General features: G+C 44.7%; 1 protein-coding gene across 1 annotated transcript in view; it reads right to left on the reverse strand.

Annotated features, from left to right (window-relative positions):
- The window catches only part of LOC127580080 (dedicator of cytokinesis protein 2-like), a 1,107,748-nt gene that overhangs the window by 802,572 nt on the left and 289,840 nt on the right, over window positions 1-15,336 (reverse strand). The window contains 1 exon segment of the mRNA XM_052033289.1: window positions 5,403-5,492. Within this exon segment, the coding sequence (XP_051889249.1) occupies window positions 5,403-5,492 (90 nt within the window).

Raw genomic sequence — 15,336 nt, forward strand, 5'->3', positions numbered from 1 at the left:
TATTCCCTCTCCTGGCAAGGAGAAACATCACAAGGAAAAGATTTTGAGAGAATAAGCAATGTTCTTGGAAGTCCCATCCCTAACAAAACAAATGTTGCTCGTTTAGATTGTCACCTGCTAGATATCAAGGGAGTAAACTTGGTAATCCTCTGCTTTCAGCCTCAGTGCCTCTGACAAGTTGCAACATAAACAGAACAATTTCCACTGTGTTTAAATTGGATTTGACTCCCTCCAGGTTCCTTCGATTAGCATGTTAAGGAAAGATAAATAGCTCTAGTATGATTAATGAGAGTGTTTCTGTGCCACTGGTCTGCAATGTAAATAAGCTGATGGATGGCTCTCTATCCATAATCCTGGGCTAATACTTTTATAATATTCAGAGGAGTATCCGGGGTACATTACGGGCAGGTCTGCATAAGGCTTCAGCTTCCTGAAAGATTTTAACACTTTCTCTCCCCCATTCGAAGCTCTGATTGAACGGGTACTTCTTCATTCACTTACTACCAAGGGATGTGTAAAATTATGAGAGGCACAGATAGAACATAGAACAGTGCAGCAGGAACTCATGACGTCTGCGCCGAACACTATGCCGAATTAAACCAAATCTCTTCTGCCCGCACATGATCGAACGGCAGGCACGGTAGCATAGAGGTTAGCGTAATGCTATTACAGCACCAGCGACCCGGGTTCAATTCCAGCCGCTGTCTGTAAGGACGTTTGTACGTCCTCCCCGTGTCTGCATGGGTTTCCTCCGGGTGCTGCGGTTTCCTCCCACATTCCAAAGACGTACGGGTTAGGAAGTTGCGGGCATGCTATGTTGGCGCTGGAAGCATGACGACACTTGCCGGCTGCTCCTAGAACACTCTACGCAAAAGATGCACTTCACTGTGTGTTTTGATGTACATGTGACTAATAAAGATATCTTACCTTATGACCATATCCCTCCATTCTCTGAATATTCATGTGTCTATCTAACAGCCTCTTAATCACCACTATTCCATCTGCCTCCACCACCCCTGGCAGCCCGTTCCAGGCACCCACCACTCTCTGCATAAAAAGCTTGCCCCGCACCTCTCCTTCAGACTCTTGAGCAGACCTCTTGTATGACAAAGATGGACTCTTGACCTCACAATCTACCCCGTCATGGCACTTGCACCTTATTGTCTGCCTGCACTGCACTTTCTCTGTAACTGTGACACTATATTCCGCATTCTGTTATTGCTTCTCTCTTTGTCCTACATCAATGTTTTGGAACGATCTGTATGGATGGCATGCAAAACAAAGTCTTTCACTGCACCTCGCTACACGTGACAATAATAAACCAATTACCAATTACACGAACAGGCAGGGGATGAAGAGATACATGCCATGTGCAGGAGGATGGGATTAGTTTAATTAGGCGTCATGGTCAGCACAGACATCGTGGGCTGAAGGGTCTGCTCCTGTGTTGTACTGTTCTATGCTCTATGTTCTATGTGCTCATAGTTTTCACGGCCTCTGTTAGGTTAACTCTCAGCCTTCAACCTTCTTTCCTGAACAAATTCTGCAAACAGAACAGAGCAGTCCAAGCGCCATCACCAATGAACTTTGTCCTCTCTATGCCTCTAATCCTGCACTTGATTAATAGGTCTCTCCTTGCCTTGGTACTTCTCTCCTCAAAGTATTGTGATTGGGAATAGATCGTTTCCTACTCACCAAATCATAGATTTATACAGCAAGGAAACTGGCCCTTCAGCCCAACTGGCCCATGCCAACCAAAGTGCTCAACCAAGCTAGAACCATTTGCCTGCATTTTACCGATAACCTTTTAAACTTTTCCTATCCGTGTACCTGTCCAACTGTCTCTTCAAAGTTGTTATTGTGCCTGCTTCAACCACTTCCTCTGGCAGCTCATTCCACATACATACCGTGCTTTGTATTAAAAAGTTGCCCCTCAGCTTCCCATTAAATCTTTCCCCTCTCACCTTTATCCTATGCCCTCTATTTTAGGACTTTATTTCCACTTTATTTATAGCATATATTTATTATTTATTTATAGGATTCCACTTTATACTTTATTTCCATAAAAGACACCACAAGATTAGTACTTCCAAATACTGCAACATAACATTTTACACTAACAGTTATAAATGGTTCTTTCTTTTTCCTTCATTATCTGTCTTTTTAATCTCACTCCTATCTCCCATGCAGTGCATCTTCCCCACTCACCCCTTGGGACCAGGCTTCAAAGCAGCTTTTCTCCCTATTCTTAAGTCATTCACCACATCATTGAATCAGGCAGTGATAAAACAGGGAACAAGGTAATGAGTTTCAGTATGCCAGTATCCACTCATGGGGAGACACTCCAATTAGTACTCCTCTCTGCTCTTCCCCTTTGGCCCTGTATACAATGCCCCTTCAAGTTCTGATTCTCTTTTGCAAGTTAAATTGAAAATCATAGAAACACAGACACAGACAGCAGGGAAACAGGCCATTCGGCTCATTGAGTCCATGCCGACCATCAAGCACCCGGCTAGGGGCTACAGAAGCCCGAAGTCCCACACCACCAGGTTCAAGAACAGCTACTTCCCTTCAACCATTTAGTTCTTGAACCAACCGGCACAACCCTAATCACTACCTCAGTACAGCAACTTAATGACCACTTTGCACTTCACTGAACTTTGTGCTCTTACATAACTTGTATAATTTATGTTTAATTTTTTTCTTGTGAATGTTGCGTCTCTAATGCTATGTGCCTGTGATGCTGCTGCAAGTAAGTTTTTCATTGCACCTGTGCACACATGTACTTGTGCAGATGACAATATACTTGACTGTGAATTTGCCACCAATCCCATGCTATTTTCCGCACATTCCCGTCAACTCCCTTCAGATTCCATCACTCACCTGCATACTGGGGTTAATTTATTGTGGGCAATTAACCCACCAACTTGCACATGTTTGGGATACAGGAGGAAACCAGAGCACCGAGAGGGAGAAGTGCAAACTCCACACTGACAGTGCCAGTAGTCAGGATTGAACCTGGGTCACTGGAGTTGCGAAGCACTGTACCACTGTGCCGTCATTAGGTCACCATTTCTTTCAGCCTCTCAGTAAGAATTTTTCCTCACTTACTCTGTGAAAACCGTCCACAATTAGAGCATACAACAGTACAGCACGGGAACAGGCCCTTCAGCCCACGATGTTGTGCTGAACTAATTAAGCTAATGATGCCCGATTAAACTAATCCCTTCTGCCTGCACATGGTCCATATCCCTCCATTCTCTGCTTATTCACGTGTGTATCTAAGAGCCTCTTAAACACCTGTATCGTATCTGCCTCCACCACCACCTCTGACAGTGTATTCCAGGCATCCACCACTTGCTGTGTGAGAAAAACTTGCCCCACACATCTCCTTTGATCTTTCCCTTTCTCACCTTAAATGCATGCCGGCTAGTGTCAGACTTCTCTACCCTGGGAAAGAGATACCGGTCATCTACTCTGCCTGTGTCTCTCATAATTTTATAAACTCCGATCAGGTCTCCCCTCGACCTCCGATGCCCCGGGGAAAACAATCCCAAGTTTGTTCAGCCTTATATTGTGAATACCTCAAGTAAATTTCCCCATGATTGTCTCTGCTTTAAGGTGAATAATCCCAGCTTCTCCATGTCACTGAAATTCCTCACTTCTGGAATGACACAAGTCTCCTCTTTAACAGTTCCATGACCTCAATCTCACTCCCTCTCCTCCCTGATCATCACAGCCCAAACTGTGGCGCCTAGTATAAGAGACAAAACTCTCGCTGGGCAAAACCGGTGACTGAGAAATAACTTTGTAACTTGTATTTTTTTATTTTCTTCCTTTATTATATATATTTTCTAAAGTCTTTAAAAATATTTCCTTTAAAGTAAGAACGATAATGTAAGCACAATTTGATTAATAGTACAGAGAGTGAAAAAAATATTTTAATCAGTGTCAATCCACCCACCAGCAAGCTGAATTTAAATGAATGAAGATTGCTTTCAGGGGAGTCAGTCAGGATTTCAGTGAATTCAAAACAAAAATTACATTCAAGAGAATTAGAGAATTGCATTTAAAGTAATTGGTAAAAGGAAGGGAAGGGAGATGATGATGAATATTTCCAGCCTGATGTTGAAGGCATCTGAAACTCCCTGATGGAGAGATGGTCGAGGCAGAAAAACCCTCAGCACATTTAAACACTATCTGCGGGGCTGCAGACCGAATGCTGGAAGGTGGCATGAGGTCTGCTGGCATGAATATGATGGGCTGAATGGTCGCCAACCGTGCTGTAAATTTTTCTCTGGCATGAATATGATGGGCTGAATGGTCACCAACCGTGCTGTAAATTTTTCTCTGGTTCAATGCTTCTCGGAGCTTTTATAAGAATCTCAGTGTCACAGGATCATAGAGTTATACAGCCAACCAAATTGCCCATTGAGCTTGTCCCATTTGATCCATGTCCCTTTCCTATCCATGAAACTGTCCAAATGCCTTTTAAATGTTGTAATTGTAGCAGCTTCTATCACTTCCTCTGGCAGCTCGTTCCACATACCCTCTGTGTAAAAAAGTTGCCCCTCAGGTCCCCTTTAAATCTTTCCCCTCTCACCTTAAATTCACGCCCTGTAGTTTTAGAGTCCTCCACTCTGGGAAAAACACTGTGATCATTCACTTTATCTATGCCCCTCATGGTTTTATGCATCCCTATCAGGTCAGCCCTCAGCCTCCTATGCTCCAGGGAAAGAAGGTCCCAGCCTGTCCCGCTTATGAAGCAAAGGGGAGGCCTGATATTTGACGCTTCTTAAAATCCTGCAACCAAGTGCAGTTTGTATGAACGCCCAGTTGGCTTTAACTTATCTGAGGAACACATTAACTTTTGGCCACATTATTGTAGTGCAGAGGTTAGCATAACGCTATTACAGCGCCAGCAACCCAGGTGCAATTCCGGCCGCTGTCTGTAAGGAGTTTGTACGTTCTCTCCGTGTCTGTGTGGGTTTCCTCTGGGTGCTCCGGTTTCCTCCCACATTCCAAAGAGGTACAGGTTAGGAAGTTGTGGGCATGCTATGTTGGCACTGGAAGCGTGGCGACACTTGCAGGCTGCCCCCAGAACACTCGACACAAAAGGTGCATTTCACTGTGTGTTTCGGTGTACATGTGACTAATAAAGATATCTTATCTTATTTTCTACATCCACACCAAAATCCATAGAAACTCTTGTTACGCAGAACATAATTTGCTCTTAAAATTCTGTTCTCTTTAATGTAAATTTGGGGAAACTGGATGAAAACAGACAGCAAACCAGAGGGTTAACTCTACCTAGTGGTCTCTGGTCACCTCTCAAATCTCCATAAGACATCTATTGACAAAAAATGTAAACAGACAATGAACAAGGGGAACTGAGATCTTACCAGGGCATCAAACACCAGCTTGTCGTATGTGTTGTCGTCTGAAAACTCCATCATGATACTGAAAAGAGCGTCCAATGTATCCTGCAGGAACTGGAGACACATGAGAGGCATGAGGTCAGAGGGAAGCTTTTAATTTAAAGAGGGAATTTAAAGAGTTTCCACACACATCTGTGAAAAACACTATTTTACAATTGTCCTCGTCCAACCACTTTGGCTAAGAAAGCACACCAGTGCCAGCCACCTGGGTTCAATTCTGGCCACTGTCTGTAAGGAGTTTATACGTTCTCCCCACGTCTGTGTGGGTTTCCTCTCACATTCCAAAGACGTACGGGTTAGGAAGTTGTGGGCATGCAATGTTGGCACCAGAAGTGTGGCGACACTTGCGGGCTGCCCCCCAGAACATTCTACGCAAAAGATGCATTTCACTGTGTGTTTCAATGTTCATGTGACTAATAAAGATATCTTATCTTACTTCCTCAGAAGACTAAGGAAATTTGGCATATTCCCGTTGACTCTCACCAATTTTTATAGATGTACTACAGAAAGCATACTATCCGAATGCATCACGGCTTGGTATGACAACTGCTCTACCCAAGACCTCAAGAAACAGCAGAGTGTTGTGAACAGAGCCCAGTCTACCATACAAACCAGCCTCCCCTCCAAGGACCCTTCCCGCTGCCTCGGGATAGCAGCCCAACATAATCAAAGACCCCTCCCATCCCAGACATTCTCTCTTCTCTCCCCCTTTCCATCAGGCAGAAGATATAGAAGCTTGAACAGCACGCACCACCAGGCTCAAGAACAGCTTCTATCCCACTGTTATAAGACTCTTGAAAGGACCTCTTGTGCGTTAAAGATGAACTTTTGACCTCACAATCTACGTCATCGTGGTCCTTGCACCTTATTGTCTGCCTGCACTGCACTTTCTCTGTCACTGTAACACGACATTCTGCATTCTGTCATCACTTCTCCCTTTGTTCTACCTCGATGTACTTACATATGATGTACTTATGTACGATGTACTTATGGTCTGCATGGATGGCATGCAAAACAAAGCTTTTCACTGTATCTCGGTACATGTGACAATAATAAACCAATTCCAACAATGTTGGAATGAGGGGTTGTGGGGGTATTTTGGGGGTCAGGAGTTCGGAGCAGAGGCATGCACCTTACTGAATGGAATTTGAACCATCGGTTAAACAAAGATTGCCTTGAATTTCTTGGTATAATCACCAACAATGTGGAAGACTCAGTGGCCATTCAATGCCAAACAAGCAATTTTCTTCAAATTCTCCTAGTTTAGGTCATCTGTGAGTGTAATTTTCAGCTAAAGTTGACCTGCCACTGGGGAGTTCGGTGTGAATGGACTGCAATTTTGCTGAGATACATTTATCCGATCAATTCCCACCCATGGACTGAATGGTTGCTATAAAACCAACTTAGCACTTTGAACATAGAACATCACTGCACAGTACAGACCCTTTGGCCCACGATGTTGTGCCGACATTTTATCCTGCTCTAAGATCTATCCAACCCTTCCCTCCCATATAGCCCTCCATTTCTCTATCACTTATGTGCCTATCTAAGAGTCTCTTAAATGTCCCTAATGTAGCTGCCCCACAACCTCTGCAGGCAGTGCGTTCCACGCACCCACCACTCTCTGTGTAAAAAACTTACCCCTGACATGCCCCTTATATCTTCCTCCAATCACCTTAAAATTATGCCCCCTCATGTTAGCCATTGTCACACCGGGAAAAAGTCTCTGACTGGTCACTCCATTTATGCCTCTTATCATCTTGTACACCTCTATGTACAGATTGCTAGATAAAGCCAAGTTCCATCCAGTTCACCTTCTGTCATTCTGGGAAGTTCTGTGCTACAACAATAAGGCAATAGCTGGCTTTGAATTGAAGTTGAGTTTATTGTTATCTGCACAAGTATGGTGAGGTACAGGTGCAATGAAAAACTTGCTTACAGGAGCATCACAGGCGCGTAGGCAACACACAGCACATAAATTATACAGGGCAGTGAAGAAAAAAAGACTGTGCAAAACAGGACATCAGTGCAAAATAAAATACACAAATAGGCAAGTCAATGGTAGTGCAAGAGGTGGTCCGTAGTGTTCCATTGTTGAGGTAGGACTAGGGTTGTGCAGGTCAGTTCAAGAAGCTGATGGTTGGTAATTATCCCTGGCTCAGGCATGATCTCTGTTCAATGTGGTGCATAACCACAGACTGCCGCCCAGTAGTGCTGAGGGTGTAACTGAGGAAATGCACCCAGAAATACTAATTCTGAAGTCCACTGAAGATGTTACTGAGCTCAACATTGTAACAGAGGTGAAAAAGGGTGCAGGGTCAGAATGGTAACCTTGACCACCTTGTGAAGGAGATGGATTCATGTGAATGAGGAACATTGCTTTCAACTTGAGACGTTGGCTAACAAGAATTAAAACTTGACAATGCAAAGGATCTTAAGCCCCATCAATTGGGGATTAACACTCACGAGGTTAATTGGGAAGAGAGAGCAATTCTAATGGAGCAGCATTAATATTGTGATAGGTGCAGAGTATCATGGGTTGAGCTACTTGGCCAATAAGGATGAAGAAGTGAACTAATTGAAGCTATTGAAGATATTGGAGAGTATGAAGTGGTGCAACCAGATGTAAGTAACATTAACTGGTGGACCTGACAGAGTTGGGCAATAGAATGGATGGAGGTACAGTCTTTGATGTAGTTTGGTGGTAAATTGGTTTATCATTGTCACATGTACCGAGGTACAGTGCATTACCACCAAAAATATTGTTTCTCTTGATAACGTTAACATGCATACATAACTTCCATAGTCAGAAATGATTCTGTTGCACCTCTGAAATTGTTGCAAGATATGGACATTAAAAATAAAATGAAGAGTTTAACATGATTGGTGGTGTTACATGAAGTGCAGTTGCTGATTGTGTTGGCAGATAATGGTTCTTGTTCCTTCCCTTCTTCGTCTGTCCCACCCATGGTCAATGATGACTTGCTTACACTCTGGTTTTGTGGGTTCAGAGTGACTGATGAGACCTAATATGGCAACTGCAGACGCTTCCACAGATGCGGTAGGGGGTGGCGAATGGGGTGGGTGGACGGGTAGTTTGCAAGGTGGTTTACTCTGTCCGCCACCTACGCTGGGCAACTTATTCCTAGAGTTATAGAGCACCATAACAGGCCCTTCAGCCCACATTGACCATCAGGCACCCTTTGACATTAATCCTAAATTAATTATTTTATTATTATGTACCATTTTATTCTTCCCACATTACCATAAACCCCCCCACCCCCCAGATTCTACCATTCACCTACATACTAAGGGAGATTTACAGTGGCTAATTAACCTACAACCCACATGCCTTTTTGATATGGGAAGAAACCAGGGCACCTACTAGAAACCCACACAGTCACGAGGAGAACATGCAAAACTCCACAAAACCCGGGGTCAGGATTGAACCAGGGTCGCTGAAGCTACAAGGCAGTGACTCTACCAGCTATACCACTGTGCTGTCCCAGTGTAGGCAGAGCTAAGTGATCCAAAGACCAACAGAGCTATTGAAAGGTCTACTCTGTTGTGTCAGCCAGCTGCAATGCCAACAGATTGTTAAGTAGCTAACTCCAGAAAGGGGCGGTAAAAACATCCTCATCATCAGTGATACTGGGGCCAGCAGGTGTGTGCCAAAAACAAACCACCTTCAACCACCTTCAAAGTGTAAATTGCTGAATTGGTTTTCTATTGTCACATGTGCAAAGGTACAGTGAAAAACTTTATTGCATACCGTCCATACAGATCAATTCATTACAACCGTTCATTGAGGCAGTACAAGGTAAAACAATAACAGAATGCAGACTAAAGTGTTACAGGTACAGAGAAAGTGCAGTGCAGGTAGACAATAAGGTCAGGGTCATAACATGGTAGATTGTGAGGTCAAGAGACCATCTTATCATACTAGGGGACCATTCAATAGTTTTAATACAATGGGATAGAAGCTGTCCTTGAGCCTGGTGGTACGTGCTTTCAAGCTTTTGTATCTTCTGCCTGATGGGAGGGGGGAGAAGAGAGAATGTTCGGGGTGGGTGGGGTCTTTGATTATGTTGGCTGCTTTACCGAGGCAGCAAGAAGTGTAGACATATAAGAGTCCATGGAGGGGAGGCTGGTTTCCATGATGTGCTGAGCTGTGTCCACAACTCTCTGCAGTTTCTTGCAGTCACAGGCAGAGCAGTTGCCATACCAAGCCATGATGCATCCAGATAAGATGCTTTCCGTGGTACATCGATAAAAGTTGGTGAGTGTCAAAGGGAGATGTGCCAAATTTCTTTAGCCTCCTGAGGAAGTAGAGGCGCTGGTGAGCTTTCTTGGCCATGGTGTCTATGTGGTTGGACCAGGACAGGCTATTGGTGATGTTCACTCCTTAAGTATAGGAGTATTTTACCTGGCATTTTTCTTTAAATAGTTGTACTTGTCATTGGACTGAGTCAATCACAGACATTCTTACTCTTAAGTGTTTAATGGGGCAGAGGAAGTGGCTGAGGCAGGTACATTAGATACATATAAGAAGTCTATGGACAGGTATATGGATGACAAGAGTTGAGAGGGATATGGACAGTGCTGGGATTTGGGATTAGCTTGAATAGACATCTTGGTTGGCATGGACACGTATGGGCCAAAGGGTCTTTTTCTGTGACTCTAACTAATCATTTCATATAAATATCTTTCCCCATTCTGCTGAATACAGTTGGAAGTCCCAGTGTTGGTAATAGCCTTCATCTACTGGTCAATGCAAGGAATAGTGCTTGGGAACAAGCCATCGTAAAGAGATATTAGGCCATGACAGATCAGAGGTGAAGAGATAGAAGCTAACAACCAAGGCTAATGAAACTCTGGCTACCTGCAGTGAAATTAAAGATTTGGGGAGTTCACAGTGTGGAGGAGTGCGGAGATCTCAGAAGGCTGTGGGCTTGGAGGAGGTTCTGGAAATAGGGAGGGATGCAGAATCCAGCAGTCTTATCATGAGGACCAGAGATTTAAATCAAGACCCAACATAGACCAGGCTTCAAAAATAACAACTGCTGATGTTGGAAATCTGAAATAAAAAAATGAAAAATGCTGGAAACACTTCAGCGGGTAAGGAAGCATCCGCAGAAAGAGAAACAAGAGTTAACAAGGACCCTAAATCAGCAAGGGGGCTTGGTATAGGTTCGGGCACGGTCAAAGTTTTGGATGAGCTGAAGCTCACTCATGGTGGTAGGTGAGAGCATAACAGATCAACAGGTGAGGAAGAGGAGCATTCCTCATCCATAATTATCCTATGAAGAATCGATGCAGAAATAGAAAAGCCCTTGAAGGCCAACAGTGAGTCATTTAGACCAAAGACATTTGGTCTATCGATGAAGAATGGCTGATTCTTTCCTCCTCTAATGTCTCTAAAATTAATTAGGTTGTGGTGCTACAATCTTAAGCTCTATTAAGACTGTATGTCTAACAGCAACTCAAAACACTGTAGGTTATGATTTACCAGTGAATCATTTTGGATTATGTTATGTAAGTACTGAATTCTAATTAAGATGATGGAAGTTACAAATTGGACAAAGCAGTTGTGAATCCCATCGCTGTCATCTCCTTTGCGAGAATGAAAGAATTCAGTGCTTCAAATAACCCTGAAATGCGTCCTCTGAGAGGTCCTGGTGAGCACTTCTCTACATGGATATTAATATTGCTATCGCAAAAAATACATGGAAATGTCACATGGAAATGTTTTGAAGACCTCCAGAGGGATTGAAAGAGCTTGCATTATTCTCCAGGCAGCAGAGGAGGTGTAACGTGTGGGCACCACATCAACTTCAGCCTGGGACGGGGGCTCCAATGCAGAGGCTGCAGAGGGTTGTAGTCTCAGCCAACTCCATCACGGGCACAACCGTCCCCACCATCAAGGACATCTTGAAGAAACAGTGCCTCAAGAAGGCGGCATCCATCATTAAGGACCCTCACCATCTGGGACATGCCTTCTTCTCGTTACTACCATCGAGGAGGAGGTACGGGAGCCTGAAGACCCACACTCAACCATTCAGAAACAGCTTCTTCCCTTCCGCCATCAGATTTCTGAGTGGTCCATGAACCCATGAACACTGCCTCATTATTCTTTCTTTCCCCCAATTATTTATTTATTTTTGTAACTTATAGTAATGTTCTGTCTTTGCGGTGTCCTGCTGCCGCAGAACAAATTTCACTTCATATAAGTCAGCGATAATAAATCTGATTCTGATCCTCCTCTGTTGGAGGGAGGGGACCGTGCCTTGGGAAACGTGCAATGCAAAGAGCCTGATCTATGTAGCAACGAAGGTGGCTTCAGTGCTTGTTACAACAACTAAGGTCATTCCCTGCTGAGCAGTGGGAAAAGATTTGCTTGATTGCCCAGGCCAGATTGGGCTTGGTTGGGCAGATTGCTTGATTGGGCAGGCATGGTAGTGTAGCGGTTAGCATAACACTATAAGAGTGCCAGTGACCCGGGTTCAATTCCGGCCACTGCCTGTAAAGAGTTTGTACGTTCTCCCCGTGACTGCGTGGGTTTCCTCCGGGTGCTCCGCTTTCCTCCCACATTCCAAAGACGTACGGGTTAGGAAGTTGTGGGCATGCTACGTTGGCGCCGGAAGCGTGGCGACAATTGCAGGCTGCCCCCCAGAACACTCTACGCAAGAAGACGCATTTCACTCTGTGTTTTGATGTACGTGTGATGAATAAAGAAAGCTTAAAAAAGAGTGCAGAACCTGGCCGAGTGCTTTTACTCCCCAGTCCCGGTGTGGGTTTAGCACTGTGAGATCCATAGAGTCATGGAGCTGTACAGCACAGCTCGATGATGGTGAGGCACTTCCTTGAATCACTGCAGCTCTGCTGATAAAAGTGCCACCACAGTGTTGTTGGGGAAGAAGTTCCACCATTTACAGTCATAGAGTCATACAGGACGGAAACCGACCCTTCAGCCCAAAACTGGTCCATGCCGACCAGGTTGCTGAACTGAGCTCGTCGTCCCATTTGCCCACGTTTGGCCCATATCCCTATAAATCATTCCTATCCATGTACCTGTCCAAATTGTCTTTTAAATGTTGTAAGTGTACCCACCTCTACCATTTCCTCTGGCAGCTCGTTCCACATACCCACCACCCTCTGTGTAGAAAAGTTGCCCCTCAGGTCCCCTTTAAATCTTTCTCCACTCAACTTAAACCTATGCCCCCTACTTTTAGACTCCCCTACCCTGGGGAAAAGACTGTGGCTACTCACCTTGTCTCTGCACCTCAGGATGTTATGTACCTTAAAAAGGTCATCCCTCAGCCTTCTACGCTCCAGGGAAAAAAGTCGCAGCCTATCCAGCCTTTCCTCAAACCCTCCAGTCCCAGTAACATCTTCGTAAATCTTTTTTGTACTGATTTTTTCCAGTTTGCCTGATATAATTTTCCTAGTTCAGCAGGTAAGAGATATAAGATTTCTTTATTGGTCACATGTATACTGAAACACGCAGTGAAATGCATCTTTTTGCATCGAGTGTTCTGGGGGCAGCCCGCAAGTGTCGCCACACTTCCGGCGCCAACATAGCATGCCCACAACTTCCTAACCTGTATGTCTTTGGAATGTGGAAGGAAACCGGAGCACCCGGAGGAAACTCACGCAGACAAGGGGAGAACGTACAAACTCCTTACAGACAGCGGCCGGAATTGAACCCGGGTCGCTGGCGCTGTAACAGTGTTACGCTAACTACTACACTACCGCACCATGAACACCATGCCATGAACAAAGATGACTGTGATAACTTGTCTCCTCCAAGTTCACCTTAGCGTTCGACTGAGGTTGAAAGGAAAGTTTATTCAAACTGCTGAAGAAAATTGGCCCAGTGGAAAGAGAAACAGTTAACGTTTCAGGTCCAGGATCCTTCAGTTCTAACAAAGGGTCGCAGACCCTAAACATTGACTATTTCTCTTTCCATAGACGCTGCCTGACCTGTTGAGTGTTACCAAGGCTTTCTGTTTTCATTTCAGATTTCCAGCATGAGCAGTTTCTTGATTTTTGTTTGTCGAAGAAAATTGACTGCCCACCAACACTAGTCAGTGTGATCCATGTCAACACATGGGATAAGCTCCACTCTGATGGGGCAACATCGGATCCCTTTGAAATCCAGTGCGAACACTCAGTGGCACTTTCTTCTAACATATGCCTGGAGCTCATCCACTTTGGATTGTCCATTTACACACTAGAACCGATGGTCAGCCACGGTAGTGTAGCAGTTAGCATAACACTATTACAGCGCCAGCAACCCGGGTTCAATTCCAGCCATTGTCTGTAAGGAGTTTGTACGTTCTCCCCGTGTGTCTGCGTGAGTTCCCTCCGGGTGCTCCGGTTTCCTCCCACATTTCAAAGACGTGCTGGTTAGGAAGTTGTGGGCATGTTACGTTGGCCGGAAGCGTGGCGACACTTGAGGGCTGCCCCCAGAACACTCTATGCAGAAGATGTATTTCACTGTGTGTTTCGTTGTACATGTGGCTAATAAAGAAATCTTAAGCTCTTCAGTCTTGACCACTTGAGAACCAAGGAGCAAGTGCCTCAGGTCCTCATCAGAGACTTGCTCTACACCAACCATGCTGTACATGCTGTACCATTATCCCATACTATTATCATCACCAGTAGACAGACTCTCGACCATTGGTATCTCAAAGGCGGCCAGATGGGACGATTTCTGATGGGAGAATTTCGCTGTCATCCTCCCATCAGTTAGCATTGACAACGTATTACTGGCTGTCGGCAGCTTCACACGTCTGGACACCACAATCACCAGCAAACTGCTGCTCGAGCAATGAAACGCTGCAGCTTTTATGTCAGGCTGAGCAAGGGAGTGTGGATCAACAGCAACCTGAGGAAGAACGCCAGCCTGCAAGACCACCAAGCCTGTGTTCTACGTGGGGCACTTCCGCTACCACACATGGAGGGCTAGGGTTGGGTGGGGAAGCCCCTCGAACAATAAAAGGAGTATCACCTCAGGGAGCCAATTGAGGGGCAATGGCATTGGTATTGGTTTATTATTGTCACTTGTACCGAGGTACAGTGGAAAACTTGTCTTGCATACCGATCGTACAGGTCAATTCATTACACAGTGCAGTTACATTGAGTTAGTACAGAGTGCATTGATGTAGTACAGGTAAAAACAATAACAGTACAGAGTAAAGTGTCACAGCTACAGAGGAAGTAAAGTGCAATAAGGTGCAAGGTCACAACAAGGTAGATTGTGAGGTCATCGTCCATCTCATCGTATAAGGGAACAGTTCAATAGTCTTATCACAGTGGGGTAGAAGCTGTCCTTAAGTCTAGTGGTACGTGCCCTCAGGCTCCTGCATCTTCTACCCGATGGAAGAGGAGAGAAGGGAGAATGTCCCGGGGTCTTTGATTATGCTGGCTGTTTCACCAAGGCAGCAAGAGGTAAAGTCCAAGGAGGGGAGACTGGTTTCTGTGACGCATTGGGCTATGTTTGTGCGAAGTTGCTATGTTTGTGTTTTTCTTTAAAGTTTATATGACTGAATGTAATGACCATGAATGTTGGTTTTGTTTTTTCACTGTTTCTTCCTTTGTGTATTTTTTTTATCATGAATAAATTCTATTTTTTAAATAATAAAGAAGTTAGCGGGGCCTCTACAACGTACACATGGCATGAGAAATGGCTTTCACTGTCGCTGCCTCAGATAGATCCCTGATTTTTCCAAATGGGATCTAAGAAGTCCTGGAGCATGCTTATTCCATCTTGGATGGATGATGGGTGTACTCCCAGGGACGTTCTGTGCAGTGAACTGGCCACAAACTGCTGGACACCCATACGTCTGGTACATGAACGACTGTGAGGAAGAGATGAAGCCAGAAGGCAACCACA

Source organism: Pristis pectinata, chromosome 2 (assembly GCF_009764475.1).
Source record: "Pristis pectinata isolate sPriPec2 chromosome 2, sPriPec2.1.pri, whole genome shotgun sequence".
Taxonomy (NCBI): domain Eukaryota; kingdom Metazoa; phylum Chordata; class Chondrichthyes; order Rhinopristiformes; family Pristidae; genus Pristis; species Pristis pectinata.